The sequence below is a fragment of the Sus scrofa genome, chromosome 1, assembly GCF_054392235.1.
Source record: "Sus scrofa isolate SSC_HxYL_T2T_F1_AM1 chromosome 1, Sscrofa_HxYL_maternal_Yorkshire_Landrace_v2.0, whole genome shotgun sequence".
In the NCBI taxonomy this organism is placed as follows: domain Eukaryota; kingdom Metazoa; phylum Chordata; class Mammalia; order Artiodactyla; family Suidae; genus Sus; species Sus scrofa.
In genome coordinates this window covers 190,352,672-190,377,744 of record NC_139383.1, presented here as the reverse complement: position 1 = coordinate 190,377,744, position 25,073 = coordinate 190,352,672, and the positions used below count along the sequence as shown (strand labels likewise).

General features: G+C 38.7%; 1 protein-coding gene and 1 long non-coding RNA gene across 12 annotated transcripts in view; one reads left to right on the top strand and one right to left on the bottom strand.

Moving 5' to 3' along the window:
- KLHDC1 (kelch domain containing 1) overlaps positions 1 to 23,325 on the bottom strand; it is a 64,979-nt gene extending 41,654 nt beyond the window's left edge. For 8 of the 10 annotated variants that reach the window (XR_014818214.1, XR_014818212.1, XM_021101378.2 and 5 more), the window contains exon 1: positions 23,163 to 23,325. Coding sequence is in view for 8 of the 10 variants with exons in the window: in XM_021101378.2 (XP_020957037.1) it covers positions 23,163 to 23,258 (96 nt within the window). In the remaining 2 variants the exon portion in view is untranslated. Of the gene's footprint in view, positions 1 to 22,443; positions 22,551 to 23,162 lie in introns of all 10 variants that reach the window. The other 2 variants (XM_084980672.1, XM_084980675.1) reach the window with 1 other exon arrangement.
- On the top strand, positions 13,983 to 18,050 carry LOC146406917 (uncharacterized). 2 transcript variants are annotated; one of them, XR_014818224.1, is made up of 3 exons: positions 13,983 to 14,051; positions 14,410 to 16,774; positions 17,633 to 18,050. It is a non-coding gene; the product is annotated as an uncharacterized LOC146406917 (long non-coding RNA). The 2 variants fall into 2 exon arrangements; XR_014818222.1 differs by lacking the exon at positions 17,633 to 18,050 and adding an exon at positions 17,235 to 17,623 and having other exon boundaries at positions 14,410 to 16,939.
- Positions 23,326 to 25,073: the final 1,748 nt, after the last annotated feature.

Genomic DNA, 25,073 nt, shown 5'->3' with positions numbered 1-25,073 from the left:
CTATATTAAAAAAGTTGAGACATCAAGGAAAAGAGAGAAGAACTAGATCTAATTAGAATTACATTAGGATAAAATAGAATGAGAAAGAGGCAATATTTGAAGAGAAAAGCCTGAGAGTTTTGCAAATTTGTTGACAATCATCAATCCTGAGATCTAGGAAGTCCTAACAAGTTCCAAGCAGGATAAATAAACAGAAATCCATACCTAGATACATCACAGTTCAACTGTGTATCAAAGAAAAAGACACATTCTTATAAACTGCCAAATATAGATCACCTTCAAATGAACAGCAACTAACAACTGACTCCTTATGAGCAAGACTAAATAATATTAGCCAATGTGTTTAAAGAAAGTAACTGTCAACCTAGAATTCTATACCCAGGAAAAATACCTTTTAAAAATCAAAGTAAAGTAAAGAAATTTTCTAACAAAAATTTAGACAGCTGGCAACAACAAGACAATCACTTTAAGAAATTGTAATAGATGTAGTACTTCAGGCAAAAGAAAAATGATCAAAATTAAACATCTGAAATGCAACAAGCAATAGTATGACAAGATATTGGTAAGTGTGTGGGTAAATTTAAACATAAAAAAAGTCTAAGCTTGGAGTTGTCTTGTGGCACAGTGGGATAAGGATCTGGCGTCATCACTGAAGTGGCTTCGTTTGCTGCCATGATACAGGTTCGATCCCTGGGCCAGGAACTTCCATGGGCCATGGAGCAGCCCCCCACCCCAAAAAAAAGGAAAAAGAAAAGAAAAAGAAATCTACACTTAGAGAGTTTTTGATTACAGTAATTGATAGAACAGGAAATAAAATAATAAAAAAGGAAACAGGAGATGTGAACAATACAATTAGGAAGACTGATAAAATGGAAACATACAAAATACTCCCATGATATTATATATAACATATAATTAGATTATACACTCTTTATGAGAACAAAGTGTATAGTTTTGAAAATTGATCACATGCTAGTCTTTAAAGCAAGCCTCAACATAACCCAAAGCACAGTTATCATATAGATACAGACCACATTCTCCCTGGTGTAACACAATTCAATTAGAAATCAATAACAGAAAGCTAACTATAAAAATAGCATATTGTTAGAAATTTAACATATTTTCCTAAACAATGTATGGGTCAAATAATAAATAATGGAAAGTATAAAATAACAGAACTGTAAATGACAAAATACTTCTTATCAAAACTTGAGGAATACAGCTAAAAAGGTACTTAGAAGAAAAATGTATAGCCTTACATACAATAAAGAATTAAAAAGTCTCAAAAAGAATAACTTGGGCATCCAACTTCAAAAATTCAAGAATTAACAACACAATAAAAAGGAGCAGATAATGAAAAATTTTAAAATAGAACAGAAAGAATCAAGTAAAATGTAAGTCAAAAGTTGGTGTTTCTGAAGGCTGATAAACCTGACAAGACTATTCAAGGTGGCAGAGGGGTAAGGAAAGGAAGGCATCATTTGACAATTTTAGGAATGGAAAGAGGGCCATATGTGTAGCTACTTAACAATATTATGAACAACCTGAGTTTATGCCAATTTTTTTTTTTTTTTTGGCCTTTTAGGACTGCCCCTGCAGCATATGGAAGTTCCCAGGCTAGGGGTTGAATTGGAGCTACAGCTGTTGGCCACAGCCACAGCCACACGGATCCGAGCCCCATCTGTGATCTACACCACCAGAGCTCACAGCAACACCAGATCCCCAACCCACTGAGCGAAGATATGGATTAAACCCACATCCTCATGGATACTAGTCGAATTTGCTACTGCTGCGCCACAACAGGAACTCCCTATGCCAATAAATTTTAAAACCTAAATGAAATGGATAGAGGGGCTGGAGGTAGGAGGAAAACTGACTCTAGAAAAGATGGAAAATATGAAAAATCCCCTATCTTTAAACAGACCAAATCAGAGGTTTAACCTCTGCCTCCCCCACAAAGTACCAGGCCCATATGGCTTTAACGATGAGTTCTTCCAAACATTCAAAGAACAAACAATTCAATCTTCAAAAAAAAAAAAATATTGCAGAATATAGATGAAGGAATACTGCCCAGTTCACTTAGGAACAGAGACGTAAAATTCCTTAGAAAGTAATTAACCAACAGGATCCAGTGATGTATTTTTAAAGAGGTAATATACTAACTTGTGCTTAATCCAATAAATAAAAAATTGGCTTAACATAAAATTAGGTTTCTTCTTTTTTTCTTTTTTTGGCCACCCCATGGCATATGGAATTCCTGGGCCAGGAATCAGATCTGAGTCCACAGGTGCAGCTGTGGCCAGATTTTTTAACCCACTGTGCCAGGCCAGGGATCAAACCTGTGTCCTGGTGCTGCAAAGATGTCGCTAATTCTGTAGCACCACAGTGGGAACTCCCAAAATTATTTGAGTAAATCATCACATTAAGAGATTAAAGGGGAACAAATAGATTATTTTAGTGTATAATACAAAAACATCACCCTCTAATATTCAACATTCATTCACTGAATATCAAATAGAAGTGAATGTCCTTGGAGTTCCCATTGTGGCTTGGAGGTAACAAACCCAACATGAAGACTCCAGTTGGATCTCTGGCCTCACTCAGTGTGCTAAGTATCCAGCATTGCTGTGAGCTGTGGCACAGGTCACAGACACAGATCGGATCCTGTGTTGCTGTGGCTGTGGTGTAGGTCAGCAGTTGCAGCTCCCATTCGACCCCTAGCCTGAGAACTTCCATATGCTGCAGATGCAGCCCTAAAAAGACAAAGAAAAAAAGAAGGGAACTTCCTTAATTTGCAAAAGGTCATATACAAACAAACAAACAAAACTTTAGAGCAAACATCAAACTTAATGGTTAACAGTTGAAAATAATCCCTCTGATATTAGGAGCAAGAAAAAAAGTCTTCAAATTAACACTGGACTTCAGGTCCACTAGTGTAGCAAAGAAAATGAAATAAAAAAGAATAAAGATTTGGATGGAAGAAACAAAACTGTCATCATCTATAGATTATATGATTCTACATAGAAAATAAAAATATAATTAACAGATGAATTATGAGAATTAGTGCTCCAATTTGACCCCTAGTTCAGGAACTTCCACATGCTGCAGGTGCAGTCCTAAAAAGTAAAAGAAAAAGAAAGAAAGAAAAAGAAAGAAAGAAGAAAGAAAGAAAGGAAGGAAGGAAGGAAGGAAGGAAGGAAGGAAGGAAGTTTAGTTTTTAAAAAGTTAACAGTAAAAATACAAAGAAGCTAAGAATAAATACAACAAAAGATGTATAAGATTGCCTATGAAGATACTTATAAAACTTTACTGAAAGACATCAGGAGTTCCCGTCGTGGCTCAGTGGTTAGCGAATCCGACTAGGAACCATGAGGTTGCAGGTTCTATCCCTGGCCTTGCTCAGTGGGTTAAGGATCCAGAGTTGCCGTGAGCTGTGGTGTAGGTCGCAGATGAGGCTTGGATCCTGCGTTGCTGTGGCTCTGGTGTAGGCCGGTGGCTACAGCTCCGATTCGACCCCTAGCCTGGGAAATTCCATATGCTGTGGGAGTGACCCAAGAAATGGCAAAAAGATTAAAAAAAAAAAAAAAACTTTATTGAAAGACATCAAAAAGCCCCAAATACAGAGATATATTATACATTTGGATTAGAAGTCTCAACTTTATAACATGTCTATCACCTTCAAATAATCAAAAGATTGAGTACAGTAACATAAAATCCTAATAGGGAACTTTACTTGACAGTCTAATTCTAATTATAAAGTTTATGTAAATAAGGAAGCACTGTGGGAAAAGATTTAGCAGTTCCTCTAAAATTTAAATGTAAAATAACCCTATGACCCAGCAATTCCACTCCTAGGTACTGAAAAAAATTGAAAATACAGGGTCAGATACTTGGATGCCAAGATTCATATCAGCATTATTCACAATACACAAAAGGTGGCAATAACTCAGGTGTCCCAGTGTAATCTTAGCTATCATAAAAAGAAATGAAGTTCTGATACATATTGCAACATAGCTAAACCCTGAAAGCATTATGCTAAGTAAAATAAGCCAGACCCAAAAGGACAAATACCATATGATTCCATTTATATGAAATAGCTAGAAAAAAGCAAATTCATAAAGACAGAAATATTTGACATTACCAGGGAATGGGGGAAGGAGGGCGGGAGAGTTACTGCATGATGATGGGACTAATAAAGAGTTTTGGAATTAGATAGTGGTGCCATTGTACAACACTGTGGATATAATCAATGCCACTGAATTGTACACTAACCTCGTTGAAATGGCAGGTTAAACATTTTACATATTTTACTATAATTAAAGAAAATTTTATATAAAAGAACGAAAGGCCCTTAATAACCAAAATATTCCTGAAGAACAAGAACAAGGTAGAGTGGGGATGGGGCTTTTACCACTCAACCTGTAGACTTGTAATAAAGCTGCTGTAATTTAGATAATGTGTTTCTGTCACAAGAATCAACAGACAGACTAATGGGACAGAATAAAGAAATTAGAAACAGATCACACATAAATGAAGACGATGTGTGACAGATTGAGTTTGCATGTTAGTAACAAAAGGGAGACTATTTCACATGACACAAGAACTATTGTTTATTCACAGTGAAATATAATGAAATTGAATCGCTACCTTAAACCAACCTAACTAAAAAATTCAGATTAAAAAAAAATTAAACATGGAAGACAAAGTTGAAAACCGTTTAAAAGATGATAAAGGAGACTTTAAGACCTCTTCACTGGGAAAGATTTCTTAAGATGCAGGAAGCACAAAGCATTAAGGAAAAGATAGAAATTACATTAAAAATAAGATCTTCTGTTGAACAAAAGACAATCATTAAGAAATTACAAAGATAAGATATAAACTCAAAACATGTATTCAACACATACAACTATAATAATTAAAGAATTTCTATAAATCAGTAACAAAAAGAAACTCAAAAGACCAATGGGAGTTCCTGTTGTGGCTTAGCTGTAATGAACCTCACCAATATCTATGAGGATGCCAGTTCGATCCCTGGCCTCACTCAGTGGGTTAAAGGACCTGGTGTTACTGTGAGCTGCAGTGTAGGTTGCAGACTCGCCTCAGATCTGCGTTGTTGTGACTATGGCATTGGCCAGCAGCTGCAACTCTGACTTGAACCCTAGCCTGGAAACTTCATATGCCTTGGGTGCGGTCCCAAAAAGACAAAAAAAAAAAAAAAAAAAGGACCAATGAGCAAAAGACATGAACCAGCATTTCTACAGAAGAGGAAAAACATAGTTCATAAAGCTATAAAAAGAAACAACTTTAGTAATCAGGGAACGCAAACAAAAACCACAATAACAAAATATTATGTCACACTCACTGGATTGGCAAAAAATTTAATGCCAGATGGTATCAAATGTAGTCAAGGACGTGAAGCAAGAAAGAGGCTGGTGGGAGTGTAAACTGATACAAATATTTTGGCAATATTGACATTTCCAAGTAAATCTGGCTATGTATGTACCAAGCCACCCAGCATTCTATTCCTTGGTATATGCCCTAGAGACTGTGTGTGCCCTCATGCATGTATAATAGGAGACATGTTATAAGAATGCTCAATGTAGTATTGCTCACAATTCCAAAAAAAACCCAAAAAACTAAAACATTCAAATAGTGATCAACAGTGGAATAGATAAGAAAACTGTAGTAAATTCACACAATAAAATATTATACAGGGCATACACCAACTGAATGAATACAAGGATTATTTTAAAATATTTAGTAACCACATAGCACCAAAAGTGACCAAAGAGAATAAACACCAAGTAAACAAAGGTGCAGCTATGCAAGTGCACATCAGCTGCATACAAGCAACATATGAATCTAACAAACATAATGTTAACTAAAAGAAATGTCATGAAAGAAAATACATGTCAGGATTCAACCCAAATAACATGATTCATGATAAAACTATAAAGAATATAATGATGGATGGCATTAAGATAGTGGAAAAGAAGGACTGGAGCTCAACTTCTCTCGTAAAAACAACAAAATTTACAACAAAATGGTGAGCAATCTTCAACCAAATGGACTGTAAACTTTCAAAAAGATAATCTACTCCAGAAGACAAAGAGGCCACATCAAGAGATAGGAGGCAAAAAAAAAAAAAAAAAAAGAAAAAAAAAAGACATGGAGTTCCCGTCGTGGTGCAGTGGTTAACAAATCCAACTAGGAAACATGAGGTTGCAGGTTCGATCCCTGCCCTTGCTCAGTGGGTTAATGATCTGGCGTTGCCGTGAGCTGTGGTGTAGGTTGCAGATGAGGCTTGGATCCTGCGTTGCTGTGGCTCTGGCGTAGGCTGGTGGCTACAGCTCCGATTAGACCCCTAGCCTGGAAACCACCCATACGCTGTGGGAGTGGCCCAAGAAATGGCAAAAAAAAAAAAAAAAAAAAAAAAAGAGGTAGGAGGGGCAATTACACCATATAAGCAACCCCATACCTCTGGGGTGGGAAGCTACACAGACTGGAAAGTAACTGTTTCACAGAGACTCACATACAGGAGTGAGAGTTCTGAGCCCCACATCAAACTCCCACGTGTGGGTATCTGGCAATGGGAGAAAGAGCCCCCAGAGCATCTGGCATTGAAGGCCAGTGGGGCTTTGTGCACAGGAGCTCCACAGGACTGGGGGAAACAGAGACCCCATTCTTAAAACCTTCACGTGCACTGGGTCCCAGGGTAAAGCAAAGTCTCCATAGGAATCTGGGTCAGACCTGACTGCAGTAATTGGAGGACCTCCTGGGAATACAGGGGGTGAATGTGGCTTGTTGTGAGGGAAGGGCATTGGAAGCAAAGCTCTTGGGAATATTCAGCAGTGTGCCTTTCTCTGGAGGTGGCCACATTGGGAAAATCTGGCCCCACCCATCAGTGCTGAGAAGCCTCAGGCCAAACAAAAATCCAGGTAGGATCACAGCTGCACCCATCAACAAACAGGCTGCCTAAAGACACCCCAGGCACATACCTACCTTTAATCTCACCCAGAGACAAAGCCCCATCCACCAGAGGTATAGGAATCGGCTCCACCTACCAGTGGGCATGCATCAGTCCCTCCCATCAGGAAGCCTACAGCAAGCCCCTATACCAACTTCAGCCACAAGGGGGGCAGACACCAGAAGCAAGAGAGGCTACAACTCTATTATCTGTAAAAAGGACACCACAGTGGAGTTCTCATCATGGCACAATGGTTAATGAATCTGACTAGGAACCATGAGGTTGCATGTTCGACCCCTGGCCTTGTTCAGTGGGTTAAGGATCCAGCGTTGCTACGAGCTGTCATGTAGACTGCAGACGCGGCTCGGATCCTGCGTTGCTGTGACCCTGGCATAGGCCGGCGGCTGCAGCTCCAATTCAACCCCTAGCCTGGGAACCTCCATATGCCACAGGAGCAGCCCCAGAAAAGACAAAAAGACAAAAAAAAAAAGTAACCACACCAAAAACCTATAAAAATGAAAAGACAGAGAACTATAACTCAGATAAGGGAGAAAGAAAAAAACCCAGAAAAACAGCTAAGTGATCGGAAGATTCTCAGCCTCCAGGAAAAAGACTTTAGACTGTTGAAGCAGAAGATGATACAAGACATTGGAAATAAACCGGAGGCAAAGATGGATAACTCACAGGAAACACTGAGCAAAGACATACAAGATGTAAAACTTAAACAAGAAGAGATACAAAATACAGTAACTGAAATAAAAATTCATTAGGGGAGTTCCCTTCCTGGCTCAACAGTTAATGAACCCAACTCGGATCCACAAGGACATGGATTTGATCCCTGGCCTCGCTCAGTGGGTTAAGGATTTGGATGGTGTAGGTGGGAGACGAGGCTCAGATCCCTCGTGGCTGTGGCTGTGGCTGTGGCTCCAATTTGACCCTGAGTGGAAAAAAAAAAAGTTCATTAGAAGCAGCCAACAGCAGAATATAGGAGGCAGAAGAAACAAATAAGAGAGGTAAAGGACAGATTAGTAGAAATTATGGATGCAGAACAGAAAAGAGAAAAAAGATTGAAATCTAATGAAGAGAGTCTCAGAGAACTCTGGGACACCAACATCTGTATTATAGGGGTGCCAGAAAGAGAAGAGAGAGAGAGAAAGGGACAGAAAAAATATTCGAAGAGATAATAACTGAAAACTCCCCTAACATGGGAAAGGAACCACTCACTCAAATCTGGGAAGAGCAACGAGTACCATATAAAATAAACCCAAGGTGAAATATGCCAACACATATTAATCAAACTGACCAGAATTAAAGACAAAGAGAAAATAATGAAAGCAGCTAGGGAAAAGAAACAAATAAGATACAAGGGAACCCTGATAAGGTTATCGGCAGATTTTTCAGCAGAAACTGTTCAGGCCAGAAGGGAGTGGCATGAAACACTTGATGTGATGAAAGAAAAAAAACTCCAACCAAGATTACTTTACCCAGCAAGGCTCTCATTCAGATTTGAAGGAGAAATCAAAAGCTTTATAGTTAAGCAAAAGCTAAGAGAATTCAGGAACACTAAATCAGCTTTACAACAAATACTAAAGGAACTTCTCCAGACAGAAAAGAAAAGGCCACAGCCAGAAACAAAAATTCCACAAATGACAAGGCTCACCAGTTAAAGGTATATATACAGTAAAGGTATGAAATCATCCACACATAATCATGCCACCAAAATCAGAAATCATGAGAAGAGGAGGGTGCAAATGCAGGACACTGGAAATGAACTTGCAATTAAGAGACCAACAACTTAATCCTGTATATATACAGACGCTTATATCAAAACTTCAGAATAACTACAAACCAAAAACCTACAATTGATACACAAAAAAATAAGAAAAATCAACTCAAATACAACACTAAAGAGAGTCATCAAACCATGAGAGAACAAGAGAAGAAGGGAAGAAAAAAGAGCAACAAAAACAAATCCAAAGCAATTAATAAAATGGCAATAAGAACATACATACATACATATCAATAATTACCTCAAATGTTAATGGACTAAACGCCCCAACCAAAAGACATATACTAGTTGAATGGATACAACAACAAGACCCATATAAATGCTGTCTTCAAGAGACCCACTTCACGTCTATGAACACATACAAATTGAAAGTGAGAGGATGGAAGAATATAGTCCATGCAAACAGAAATCTAAAGAAAGCTGGAGTAGCAATACTCATATCAGACAAAACAGACTTTAAAATGAAGAATATTTTAGGAGACAAGGAAGGACACTACATAATGATCAAAGGATCAATCCAAGAAAATTGATATAACAATTTTAAATAACTACGCACCCAACATAGGTTCACCACAATATATAAGGAAACTGCTAACAACCTTAAAAGGACAAATCGACAAGAACACAAGCATAGTGGGGGATGTTAACACTCCACTTTCAGCAATGGACAGATCATCCAGACAGAAAATCAGCAAGGAAATACAGGCCCTGAATGAAGCTTTAGACCAGATGGACTTAATAGATATTTATAGGACATCCCATCCAAAAGCAACAGAATACACATTCTTCTCAAATGCACATGGAATATTTTCTAAGATTGATCACATCCTGGGCAACAAATCAAACCTTGGTAACTTTAAGAAAACTGAAATCATATCAAGCATCTTTTCTGACCACAACACTATATGACTGGAAATCAACAAGAAAAAAACTGCATAAAACACAAAGATGTGGAGACTAAACAACATGCTGCTAAACAACCAATGGATCACTGAAATCAAAGAGGAAATTTAAAAATACCTAGAAGCAAATGACAACAAAGATACGACACTCCAAAACCTATGGGATGCAGCAAAAGCTGTTCTAAGAAGAAAGTTTATGGCAATACAAGCCTATCTCAGGAAACAAGTAAAAGCTCAAATAAACAAGCTCACTTTACATCTAAAGCAGGTCGCGAGAGAAGAACAGACAAGACCTAAAGTTAGTAGAAGGAAAGAAATCATAAAGATCAGAGCAGAAATCAATCAAAAAGAAATGAAGAAAACCATAGAAAAGATCAATGAAATACAAAGCTGGTTCTTTGAAAAGATCAACAAAATTGATAAACCCTTAGCCAGGCTTATCAAGAAGAAAAAGGAGAAGACTCAAATCATGTTAACCATTTTTTTTTTTTTTGTCTCTGCCATTTTCTTGGGCCGCTCCCACAGCATATGGAGGTTCCCAGGCTAGGGGTCTAATCAGAGCTGTAGCTGCCAGCCTACACCACAGCCACAGCAACACAGGATCCTTAACCCACTTGAGCAAGGCCAGGGATCGAACCCGCAACCTCATCGTTCCTAGTCAGATTTGTTAACCACTGAGCCATGATGGGAACTCCACAAATCAATAAAATTAGAAATGAAGGAGTTCCCGTCGTGGCGCAGTGGTTAACGAATTCGACTAGGAACCATGAGGTTGCGGGTTCGGTCCCTGCCCTTGCTCAGTGGGTTAACGATCCGGCGTTGCCATGAGCTGTGGTGTAGGTTGCAGACGCGGCTCGGATCCCCCGTTGCTGTGGCTCTGGCGTAGGCCAGTGGCTACAGCTCCGATTCAACCCCTAGCCTGGGAATCTCCATATGCCGCGGGAGCGGCCCAAGAAATAGCAACAACAACAACAACAAGAGACAAAAGACAAAAAAGAGACAAAAAAATATATTAGAATTTAACTGAAATTGAATACCTCTACAGCATGGTGATAGAAAATTATAAAAATAAATCATTCCCTTAAAAAAAAAAAAAGAAATGAAAAAGGAGAAGTAACAATAGACATCACAGAAATACAAAAGATCATAAGAAACTACTAGATGCAACTATATGCCAATAAAATGGAAAACCTAGAAGAAATGGACAAATTCTTAGAAAAGTACACTCTTCCAAGACTAAACCAAGATGAAATAGAAAAGATGAATGGACCAATCACAAGTACTGAAATTGAAACTGTGATTTAAAAACTTCGAACAAACAAAAGTCCAGGACCAGATGGCTTTGGAGGTGAATTCTATTGAACAATTAGAGAAGAGCTAACACCTCTCTTTCTGAAACTATTTTTAAAAATTGCAGAGGAAGGGATACTCCCAAACTCATTCTATGAGTCCACCATCACCCTGATACCAAAACCAGATGAAGATACCACAAAAAAAGAAATCTACAAGCCAACTTCACTGATGAACATCGATGCAAAAATCCTCAACAAAATACTAGCAAACTGCATCCAACAATACATTAAAAGGATTGTACATCATGATCAAGTGGGATTTATCCCAGGGATGCAAGTGTTCTTCAATATCCACAAATCCATCAGTGTGATACACCACATTAATAAATGGAAGAATAAAAACCATATGATCCTCTCAGTATATGCAGAAACAAAAAGCCTTTGACAAAATCCAACACCCATTCCTGATAAAAACCCTTCAGAAAGTGGGCATAGCAGGAACCTACCTCAACATAATACAGGCCATATATGACAAACCCACAGCAAACATCATTCTCAAGGGTGAAAAGCTGAAAGAATTTCCGCTGAGATCAGGAACAAGAGAAGGATGTCTGCTCTCGCCACCACTCTTCAACGCAGTTTTGGAAGTCCTAGCCAAGGAAATCAGAAAAGAAAAACAAAAGGAATCCAAATTGGAAAGGAATAAGTAAAACTATCTCTATTTGTAGATGACATGATACTATAGCTAGAGAATCTTAAAGACACTACCAGAAAACTGTTAGAGCTCATCCATGAATTTGGCAAAGTCGCAGGATACAAAATTAATACACTGAAATTGATGGCATTTCTATACACTAACAATGAAAGATCAGAAAGAGAAATTAGGGAAGCAATCCCATTTACCCTTGCATCCAAAAGGATAAAATACCTAGGAGTAAACCTACCTAAAGAGACAAAAGACCTGTACTCTGAAAACTATAAGACACTGATGAAAGAAATCAAAGAGGACACAAATAGATGGAAAGACATACCATGCTCTTGGATTGAAAGAATCAATATTATCAAAATGACTATACTACCCAAGGCAATCTTCAATGATTCAATGCAATCCCTATCAAAGTACCAAGGACATTTTTCACAGAACTCAAACAAAATGTTTTAAAGTTTGTTTGGAAGCACAAAAGACCCAGAATGGCCAAAGACATCCTGAAAAAGAAAAATGGAGCTGGAGGAATCAGGCTCCCGGACTTCAGACTATACTACAAAGCAACAATCATCAAAACTGTATGGTACTGGCACAAAGACAGAAGTATAGATCAGTGGAACAGGATAGAAAGCCCAGAATGAAACCCAAGCACATACAGTTAACTAATCTATGACAAAGGAGGCAAGACTATGCAATGGAGAAAAGACAGCCCCTTTAATAAGTGGTGCTGGGAAAACTGGACAGCCACATGGAAAAGAATGGAATTAGAACACTCCCTAACACCATACACAAAAATAAACTCCAAATGGATTAAAGACCTAGATCTAAGACCAGATACTATAAAACTCTTAAGAGGAAAACATAGGCCAAACACTCTCTGACATATAAGACAGCAACATCTTCTCAGATCTATCTCTTAAGAGTACTGACAATAAAAACAAAAATAAACAAATGGGACTTAATTAAACTTAAGTTTCTGCACAAGAAAGGAAACCCTAAACAAAATGAAAAGACAGCCCACAGAATGGGAGAAAATCTTTGCAAATGAATCAACTGACAAGGGATTAATCTCCAAAATTTATAAACACCTCCTACCACTCAATACCAAAAAAACCCCAAACGACCCCATCAAAAAATGGGCAGAAGATCTAAACAGACAATTCTCCAAAGAAGACATATGGATGTCCAAAAAACACATGAAAAGATGTTCAACATCACTCATTATTAGAGAAATGCACATCAAAACCACTATGAGGTACCACCTTACACTGGTTATAATGGCCATCACCAAAATGTCTACAAATGATAAGTGCTGGAGAGGGTGTAGAGAAAAAGGAACCCTATTACATTGTTAGTGGGAATGTAAATTGGTGCAACCGTGGAAAACAGTCTGGAGATTCCTCAAAAAACTAAACATAGAACTACCATTTGATCCAGCAATCCCACTCCTGGGCATCTATCCAGAGAACACCATGACTCGCAAAGACACAGGTACTCCAATGTTCATTGCAGCACCATTTTCAACAGCCAAGACATGGAAACAACCTAAATATCCATAGACAGAGGACTGGATCAAGAAGATGTGGTACAGATACACAATGGAATATTACTCAGCCATTAAAAGGAATGAAATACTGGCATTTTTAGCAACATGGATGGACCTAGAAACTATCATGCTAAGTGAAGTCAGTCAGACAATGAGACACCAACATCAAATGCTATCACTGACATGTGGAATATGAAAAAAGGACACAATGAACTTCTTTGTACAACAGATACTGACTCACAGACTTTGAAAAACTTAGTTTCCAAAGGAGACAGTTTTGGGGGCAGGGGGGATGCGCTGGGGCTGTGAGATGGAAATCCTATAAAATTGGATTGTGATGATCATTGTACAAGTATAAATGTAATAAATTCACTGAGTAATAATAAAGAAAGAATGTAATTATTAACAAGAAATTAAAATAGAGGTACCCTGTGGGGGTGGGAGGAACAATGTAATCAGTGAAAGATAAACAGGAAGTTTCTAAAGTACTGATTCTAGGTGATTTCTTAATCAGAAAGCTAAACACAATACTTACTTTACTTACACTTTTGTATAAACACCTCAAATTTTAAAGTTAAAAAAATTTTAAGAAATGAATATTAGATTGCTCAAAGAATCATTAGAGATAGAGAACCAGCCTCTGATCTATGTAAAGAGAAGCCAGGTCTAAAACCTTCCCAGAAATCAAGTCTGGTGCCTAACTGCTGTAGTCACTGGTGAATATCACACTGCAGCTTGCAGCACTGCCTTTTATGGAGGGATCTTACCTTCCTCCAAATTCTTTTTTTTTTTTTTTTTTTTTTTTTTTGTCTTTTGTCCTTTTTTGGGCTGCACCAGGGGCATATGGAGGTTCCCAGGCTAGGGGCCTAATCAGAGCTGCAGCTGCTGGCCTACGCCACAGCCACAGCAACACCAAATCTGAGTGAGCTGTGTCTGCAATCTACACCACAGCTCATGGCAACGCCAGATCCTTAACCCACTGAGTGGGGCCAGGGATCAAACCCGCAACCTCATGGTTCCTAGTCAGATTCATTTCCACTGTGCCATGATGGGAGCTCCCTCCTCTAAGGTTAAGGATGCAGCATTGCTGTGAGCTGTGGTGTAGGTCACAGGCATGGCTCGGATCTGGCACTGCTTTGGCTCTGGCATAGGCCAGCGGCTACAGCTCTGATTGGACCCCTAGCCTGGGAACCTCCATATGCTGCAGGTGCGTCTGTAAAATACAAAAAATATAAAAATTAAAAAATTAAAAAAAGGCAATCATCCAACCAAAAAAAGAAAGGAACAAAGGAAAAACTTAGAATCAACTGGAAAACAAGGTTTAAAATTGTAATAATTACATATATATCAATAATTACCTTAAATGTCAATGGACTGAATGCTCCAATCAAAAGAACTAGAGTGGCAGAGTGGATAAAAAAAAAAAAACAAGAGCCTACAATATGCTGCCTACAAGAGACTCACCTTAGGGCAAAGGACACATATACACTGAAAGTGAGGGGACAGAAAAAGATATTTCATGTGAAAGGAAATGACAGGAAAGCAGAAGTTGCAACACTCATATCAGACAAAATAGACTTTAAAATGAAGGCCATAAAGAGACAAAGAAGGACACTATTTAATAATAAAAGGATCAATTCAAGAAGAGGATATTACACTTGCCAATACATATGCCCCTAATATAGGAGAACTCAGATACATAAAACAAATACTAGCAGACATAAAAGGAGAAAATGATGGGAATACAAAATAGTAGATTTGAATACCCCACTGACATCAATAGACATATCCTCTAAAGAGAAAATCAATATGTCAACAGGTATCCTAAGTGACAAATAGAACAGTTAGACTTAATTGATATTTTCAGGACATTACATCCAAAAAAACCCCAGAATATACATCCTTTTCAAGTGCACATGGAACATTCTCTAGGACTGACACCACATACTGGGTCACAAAACTAACCTCAACTAATTTAAGAGAACAGAAATTATTTCAAGCATTTTCTCTAACTACAATGTCATGAAACTAGAAATCAACCACAGGAAAAGAAATGAGAAAAAACTGTCGACATGGAAACTAAACAACATGCTACTTTTAAAAATCAATGGATCAATGAGGAAATCAAAAAGGAAATTAAAAGATACATTGAAACAAATGACAATGAAAACACAACCACTCAAAATCTATGGGATGCAGCAAAAGCAATGCTCAGAGGGAAATTCATTGCAATACAGGCTTTCCTCAAAAAAGAAGAAAAATTTCAAGTTGACATCTTAACCCACCTCCTAAAAGAATTAGAAAAAGAAGAAACAAAACCTAAAGTCATCAGAAGGAAGGAAATCATAAAGATCAGAGAGGAAATCAATAAAACAGAGATTCAAAAAACAATAGAAAAAATCAATAATACCAAGAGCTGGTTCTTTGAAAGGGTAAACAAAATTGACAAACTCTGTCCAGACTCACCAAGAGAAGAGAGAACCCAAATAAACAAAATAAGAAATGAAATAGGAAAAATCTCAACAGATACATCAGAAGTACAAAAAAAAAAAAATGAGACTACTATGAACAATTATATGCCAATAAATTTGACAGCCTAGAAGTAGACAACTTTCTAGAGACACACAGCCCACAAAAACTGAATCAAGGAGAATCAGATCATCTGAACAGACCAATCACTAGAAACGAAATTGAATATGTCATAAAAACACTCCCTACAAACAAAAGTCCAGGATCAGATGGCTTCACAAGTGAATTATACCAAACATAAATAGAAGAGCTTATATCCATCCTTCTTAAACTTTTCCAAAAGATTGAATAAGGAACACTTCCAAAGATATTCTATGAAGCCACCAGCAGCCTAATACCAAAACAAAAGATACTACCAAAGAAGAAAACTACAGGCCAATATCCTTGATGAATACAGACACAAAAATTCTCAACAAAATTTTAGCCAACCAAATACAACAGCACATAAAAAAAGATCATATACCACAACCAAGTGGAATTCATCCCAAGTTCACAAGGATGGTTCAACATATGCTAATCCATCAACATCATACACCACATTAATAAAAGTCCAAAAACCACATGACCATCTCAATAGATGCTGAAAAAGCCTCTGACAAAATCCAACATCCAATCATGATTAAAACTCTTACCAAAGTGGGTACACGAGGAATATATCTTAACATAACAAAAGACATTTATGACAAACCCACATCCAATATAATACTCAATGGAGAAAAGCTGAAAGCCTTCTCACTAAAATCTGGAACAAGACAAGGATGCCCACTCTTACTGCTTTTATTTAACATATTATTGGAAGTCTTAGCCACAGCAATCAGGAAACAAAAGAAATAAAATGTATCCGAAATGGAAGAGAAGAGGTAAATTTTTCACTATATACTATATATAGAAAACTCTAAGGACTCCATACAAAAACTAATGAACTTATCAATGAATTCAGCAAAGCAGCAGGATACAAGATTAACATTCAGAAATCAGTTGCATTTCTGTACACTAACAATGAAATACTAGAAAAGGAATATAGGAGTTCCCGTCATGGCTCAGTGGTTAACGAATCTGACTAGGAACCATGAGATTGTGAGTTCGATCCCTGGCCTTGATCAGTGGGTTAAAGATCTGGCGTTGCTGTGAGCTGTGGTGTAGGTCGCAGACATGGCTTGGATCCCACATTGCTGTGGCTCTGGCGTAGGCTGGTGGTTACAGTTCTGGTTAGACCCCTAGCCTGGGAACCTCCATATGCCATGGGTGTGGCTCTAGAAAAGACAAAAAGATTTAAAAAATAAAAGTAATATAAAAAACAATACCTTTTAAAATCTCACCCAAAACAATTAAATACCTAGGAATAAATCTGACCGAAGAGATGAAAGGCTTATATGCTGAGAACTATAAAACATTAATCAAGGAAACTGAAGAGGATTCAAAGAAATTGAAAGATATTCCATGCTCCTGGACTGGAAGAGTTAATATTGTCCAAATGACCATACTACCCAAAGCAGCCTACAGATTTAAGGTGATCCCTATCAAATTAACCCATGACATTTTTTCACAGAACTAGAATAAACAATCCAAAAATTTATATGGAACCATAAATGACCCAGAATTGTCAAAGCAATTTCAAGGGGGGGAAAAAAAGCTGGAGACATAACTCTCCCAGACTTCAGACAATATTACAAATAAAAATAATCAAGATAGTGTGGTACTGGTAACACAAATAGACATATGGACCAAGGGAACAGAACAGAGAGCCCAGAAATAAACCCAGACACATATGGCTAATTAATCTTCAATGAAGAAGGTGAGAATATAAAATGGGAAAAAGACATTCTCATCAGCAAACAGTGCTGGGAAAACTGGCAACTGCATGAAAATCAATGAAACTAGGAGTTCCCATCGTGGTGCAGTGGTTAACGAATCCGACTAGGAACCATGAGGTTGCGGGTTTGATCCCTGGCCTTGCTCAGTGGGTTAAGGATCCGGCATTGCTGTGTGCTGTGGTGTAGGTCACAGACATGGCTCAGATCCCACATTGCTGTGGCTGTGGCGTAGGCCGGTGGCTACAGCTCTGATTAGACCCCTAGCCTGGGAACCTCCATATGCTGTGGGAGTGGCCCTAGAAAAGGCAAAAAGACCAAAAAAAAAAAAAGAAAAAAAGAAAAGAAAATCAATGAAACTAGAACATACACATCTTGCACAAAAATAAACTCTAAGTGGCTTGAAGACTTAAATAAAAGACATAAGTCCATCAAACTCCTAGAAGAGAACATAGGCAAAACATTCTCTGACACCAACCCTACAAATGTTTTCTTAGGTCATTCTCCCAAGGCAATAAAGGCAAAAATAAACCAATAGGACCTAATCAAATTTACAACCTTTGGCACGGCAAAGGAAACCTTAAAAAAAAAAAAACAGACAGACAATCTATAGAATGGGAGAAAATAATTGCAAAGGATGCAACCAACAAGGGCTGAATCTCCAACAAACAACTCATATAACTCAACAGCAAAAAACCAAACAACCTAACTGAAAAATGGGCAGAAGACCTCAATGACATTTCTCCAAAGAAGACATACAGATTGTCAACAGGCACATGAAAAAAATGCTCAACATCACTAACTATTAGAGAAATGCAAATCAAAACTTTAATGAGGTACCACCTCACACAGGTCAGAATAGCTATCATTAATAAGTCTACAAATAACAACTGCTGGAGAGGTTGTGGAGAAAAGGGAACCCTTCTACAATATTGGTAGGAATTCATTTCCATACTGGAAAAAAGTATGGAGGTACCTCAGAAAACTAAATATAGAACTACCATATGATCCAGCCAACCCATTGCTGGGCATATATCCAGACAAAAATTTCATTCAAAAAGATAATGCACCCATATGTTCATTGCAGCACTATTCAAAATAGCCAAGACAAGCAAACAACCTAAATATCCATCAGCAGATGAATGGATTAAGAACATGTGGTACAAATACACAGTACAATACAACTTGGCCATAAAGAAGAACAAAATGATGCCATTTGCAGCAACATGGATGGAACTAGAGATTCTCACTAAGTGAAGTAAGTCAGAAAGAGAAAGACAAATACTATATAAAATAACTTATACGTGGAATCTAAAATGTGGTACAGATGACCCTGTCTAGAGAAAAGAAACCAACTCACAGGCATGGAGTGCAGACCTGTGGTTTCCAAGGGGCAGGGGAGGGAGTGGGATGGATGGGAGTCTGGGGTTAGTAGATGAAAACTATTACATTTAGAATGGATAAGCAATGAGGTCCTGCTGTGTAGCACAGGGAACTATATCCAATCACTTGTTGCAGAATATGATGGAAGATAACATGAGAAAAAAAGAGAATGTGTATGTATATATATATGACTGGGTATATATATACATATATATAAGTGTGTGTGTATATATATGAGTATATATATGTATACATATGAATGACTGGGTCACTTTGCTCTATGGCAAAAATTGACAGAACACTGTAAACCACCTGTAATAAATTTAAGAATAAGAAAAAAAGAAATACACATTTGGGGTGTTTACTACACATTCCTAAATTTCTCTTAAAGAAGGGTTACAAGGAATTCCTGTTGTGGTGCAGTGGAAATGAATCCGACGAGTATCCATGAGGATGCGGTTTTGATCCCTGACCTCGCTCAGTAGGTTAAGGATCCAGCTTGTGGTGAGCTGTAGTGCAGGTCACAGATGCAGCTCAGATCTGGTGTGTCTTTGGCACAGGCTGGCAGCTGAAGCTCAATTTGACCCCTGGCCTGGGAACCTCCATATGCCGCGGGTGCGGACCTAAAAAGCAAAAAAATAAAAATAAAAATAAAATTTAAAAGGTTACACAAATTTGTACCACCATTACCAATGCATGAGTGATTCATTTCCCCATGCTTCCCTCAAAAATTCTTTTTAATATATGCAAATTGGAGAAAAAATTTCGTTATTTTAAGCTGGGTTTCTTTGATTCATACTATATTTCTATTTCCTTCTTCATAAATTGCTGTGCATATCCACTGTTCATATTTCAAGGGAAATATTGATGTTTATTTCATAGGGCCTTTGTCTACCATATATGTTGCAAATACTTTTTCCAGTTTTTCATTCACCTTCTCACTTTATGGTATTTAAAAAGCACATATTTTAATTTTTTTTAAACTCTGGTCTACTAATCTTTTTCCCTTATAGTTTTTTTTCCCAATTCCGTTTTTTTTTTTTTTCGCCAACTCACAATTTTACAAATCGCATATTTTCTTCTGATATCATATACTTTTTTTTTTTTTTTTTTTTTGTCTTTCTGTCTTTTCTAGGGCCACATTGGCGGCATATGGAGGTTCCCAGGCTAGGGGTCTAATCAGAGCTGTGGCTGCCAGCCTATGCCAGGGCCACAGCAACGCTGGATCTGAGCTGTGTCTGCAACCCACACCACAGCTCACAGCAACTCCAGACACTTTAACCCACTGAGCAAGGCCAGGGATCAAACCCACAACCTCATAGTTCCTAGTCGGATTCATTAACCACTGAGCCATGACGGGAACTCCTGATATCATACACCTTAATTTCTCTACATTTAATATATCAGTTCAAAGACTTCATTATCATTTTCCTCCAGCTGTCCCAGAACCATTAAGCAATTGTTTTTTCCAGAACTGAAATGCTATCTTTTATATACAAAATAGTCTTCTATGCTTGGCTGCTTCTGTAATTTCTTTTTATTTTAGGGCCATACCCACAACATATGGAGGTTCCCAGGCTAAAGGTCGAATTGGAGCTATAGCCGCCAGCCTACCCCACAGCCACAGCAACACAGAATCCTAGCCCTGTCTGCAACCTACACAACAGCTCATGGAAACGCCATATCCTTAACCCACTGAGTGAGGCCAGGGATCAAATCTGCATCCTCAGGGATGCAAGTCAGATTCATTTCCACTGAGCTATGATGGGAACTCCCTGTAATTTCTTTTCCATCTCATCATGCTATCTCAGCTTGCATAAGGACCACTGATACAATTATTATAGTATCATAATATGTTTTAATATTGGTGCTGTAAGAGTCTAACCTTCATTGTTTTCAAACGTTTCCTAAATTGATTCTTCTTCCCTTTAAGTCCTCATCCAAAACAGAAATATATAATTAAGCAGACTCATGCAGCTCTTTTATAAAAGAAAAAGCTCAGGGCAAAATATATTAGCATCCATTATATTATGGAAATAAAACTGTTCATATGATTAAGCCTTAAGAGGAAAGCAAACTGCAAACATGCTAAAACAGTGTTTCTCCTCAAAAATTTGGAAAAACTGCTCACTAGTTGAAACACTAAAGCTTGTATGAATTTCAGTAATGTGGAAAGGATATGGGAGAATTAGGAGCAAAAGAATATTCTGGCACCCAGTTTACTACCTTTTTTTTTTTTTTTTTTTAAACCACTTACTTTTTCAGCATTACCTCTAGAGCATTACCTCTACAGGCAGGGCTATTTTCAGATACAAGGTCCATTAGAGTATGTTCAACAATAGAATAGCTTAGTAATTTAGACATATACATGGGCAGTTCAAGTTTTACCATACACATCAATTTTAACACACAATGTTTCTGTTAATGAGGAGGAAAGTTTTGCTTAGAACATACAACCTGGAATCATCTAACCATTATTCTTTACTGAGTACTGGATTAACCGAGATTCTAGGGCCTTTTAGCTGTTCAGAAGCTTTTGAATAAAACAACTGTTGGAAGGATTCTACTTTTTCTCATGATTATGTCCTGTCTTTTCTGTCTCCCACTCTCCCTTTCCTTCTGCTTAAGTCTTAGGCATATTTAAGTACTGACAATCCCTAGAATTTAAAAAGTGGTAGACTTGATCTAAATCTGTGTGGTACTTTTCAGGGTGATTCTTAGAACATTTACTCATGAGATTAATCAGTAATAAGAAAATAAATATTTCTATTCACTGACTGCCACTAGAAGACCTCAAATCTTATCAATTACACAATTTTCAAGAATAAAATGAGATTTTAAAAATTTAGACATTCCAGTTTATGGACCCAATAATAATCTACACTATCTCCACATGAGATATGACAGGTTACTATTTGAGTTTTTTTCATTTAAATTTTACAATATTAAGAATTACTATAGCAGATGAAGTTTTACACCTGTACATCAAGTGGCAGGGCTCAAGAAACAATTAAAATATTTCTTCTGCATAAACCATCATTACATCTACTTTTTCATTAAGAACAAGTGGTGGAAATATTAGACCTTAAGCAAGCATAATAACGTAACCTAATTTACGTTAGTTTATCATAGGAAAAAGCCAACTTTGGAAATCCAATACACCTAGGTTGGAATCTGTTGCCCTTTAGGTCAAACGGTCATTCAAATTATTTTACTCTTACTGACTCTTTAAAATGGGGATATTACTTACCTTACAAAATATGGTAAAGATTATACAAGATTAGGGATATGAAATTTCCTAGCACATGCCACGTATAGTCGGCACTCAAATTTGAGTTCTAATTTTCCCATCCTGATACTAAATCAAATTAAAAATAAACACACAAACAAAACAACAAAAACCAACTTAGATCTGAGAATCATTTAACATATACAGTATGTGCTTTATTTCAGTAAGCGATTCAGACATGTTACATCTGTCACATAATAGTATCGAGTCTGAAAAACGTAGGTTATACCTCCAGTAGAACTCCAGACGGCTCGCTTTTTTTCAATCTGTAAACTACAGGTGTTGGCATATATTCCTGAACTGTTTTCCATCTTTAGAATCTTTGCTTCTATAATCCTTTGATTACAGAAACAAAAATACGCATATTCAAGCCTCCACTGTAATGAGAATTTTAAAGCATAATACTCTTAAGCATACTGTTTCTAACATGAGTCTGTTTTGAGACTTGAAAAAAAATTCGTCATTACCCACTGGTAAAAGAATGCCACTGTTTGCTTATAAATACTTAAATGCTTCAGTGATTTTGGTATTTCGGATCGCGCCGCGGGGAGTAAGGAAATATTTACAAAATAACAAAGCATGGCATCCTTGGGCTTTTGAGCCTGCGCATGCATTTGAAACTGACCCTCAATCGCGCAATAACTGACTAAGTGCTGGGCAAGCCGCGGTCGTGGGGCAACAGTGAGGACCTGGGGAACTGAGTGGGAGGAGCCCGGAAGCCGGGGGTTGAAGGCTTTCCTAGTGGGAAAAGGCGGCGCGGCGTCAAGCCCCGGCAAGGCGGGGAGAGCGGTCGACTGCGGAGGGGCGGGGCCCCGGGGGGTGCCGAGCGCGCCCCGCCGGGATCACGGACCGGCCCCCGCCTCGGGGCCGTGTGTAGGCGGCCGCTCGGGCCGAGAAGCCGGGCGGGCTCCCGGCGCGAGTCCGCCCCGTCCCGCCTCTTCCCCTTACCACGTAGCCCCCCCACACGTAGAGGAAGTTTCCGTCCACCACCGCGCAGTGGCCGCTGCGCTCCTCGGCCACACAGAACAGCTGTGAGTCCGCCATCCGCACCGTCGCTGGGGCCGGCCGGTCGGCGCGCCGCAGCCCCTTGCCCACGGAGCGGCCTCTCCTCCCGCCCGGCTCCTCCACGCACGAACGGAACGCGTCGAGGGTCGAGATTGGTGGGAAGGCGGCGGCAGTGCGGCTGCGCCGTCCCGAAGCCCGCCCGGGAAGCCGAGCCCTGGGCGGCGGTGCCAGTTAGGGATGCTTGAGGTCTGAGTAGGAAGGGAGGTTCCTGGGCTTCTCCGGATCCCGATTTCACTTGGGAGTATGTTGTGTGGGCAGTACCGCCTAACTCTGTATTTTATCCACTAGCCTAATGGATTTCTGGTCTATGGGCTTAATGCTCCTGTGACTTAAATCAATATATCAATATATTAATATATTAATGCTTTTTGAGGGTTTGCCTTTTCCATTCAGCCTCCATCTGAGATAGCCACAGAGGGAGGGAGAGAGAGAGAATGTGAGAGAATAAGAATTTTAAATATATACATATGTACTTTTTTTTTTAATTAGGTATTTTCTAGAGTTCTCTTCTAGTGCAGCGGGTTAAGGATCTGGCATTGTCACCTCAGCAACTTGGGTGGCTGCTGTGGTGCAGGTTTGATCCCTGGCCTGGGAAGTTCCACAGGCCAGGGGCTCAGCCCCCCCAAAACCCCTCAAAATAGCAAGCAGACACATTAGGAATTTCCTAAAACATATGCCAGCCAGCTATGGCCTGCAGGACAAATCTTTCCACTGCCTATTTCTGTAGCACCCACAAAGTAAAAATAGTTTCACGTTTTTTAATGGCTGAAAAAATTGAAAGAATATTACTCATGAAAATCATATACATCCAAATTTCGGCATCTCTGCATAAAGTTTTATTGGCACACAACCACCTTAATTTAAGTATTGTCTTTGGCAGCTCATGTAAGCCATGGAGTTGAATAGACAGAGCTGAGTAGCTGCAACAAAGACCAGAAAACTCCCATTGCAGGAAAATATTTACTTCCAGCCACTTCCAGAAAAAGCTGGCTTACCTTTGCTTTAAATTGTTACTTAAGTAAAACTAGAACCAAGAGGGAAGAAAATAATTATACCAGTGTCTATATATGTACTTGTTCAGAATTTCCCTTTGAAGAAAATTGGCTGCCCACCACCCAGAAGTTAATTTATTAATTTATTCAGTATATATTAAGTGCCTGCCAGCTGTAGATAGTTCATACTGAGGCTCTGTTAGAAACTCTCTGAAAAAATCTATTATTATTATTATTATTATTATTATTATTATTATTATTGTCTTTTTGTCTCTTTTAGGACCGCACCCTTGGCATATGGAGGTTCCCAGGATAGGGGTCCAATTGGAGCTATAGCTGCCGGCCTATGCCAGAGCCACAGCAACGCAGGATCCAAGCCACATCTTCCACCTACACCACAGCTTTTGGCAATGCTGGATCCTCAATCCACTAGGCGAGGCCAGGGATTGAACCCACATCCTCACAGATGCTAGTTGGGTTCATTAACTGCCAAGCCATGACAGGAACTCCAAGAATCAAGTATTAGTATTATTATTATTATTATTATTATTATTATACTTTTTAGGGCCACATATGTGGCATATGGAAGTTCCCAAGCCAGGGGTGGAATCAGAGCTGCAGGTGCTGGCCTACCCCATAGCCACAGCAACGCCAGATCTGAGCCGCATCTGGGACCTACACCACAGTTCACTGCATCTCCAGATCCTTGACCCACTAAATGAAGCCAGGGATGGAACCCACATCCTCATGGATGTAATCAGATTTGTTTCTGCTGCACCACAATGGGACCTCTAAGAATCAA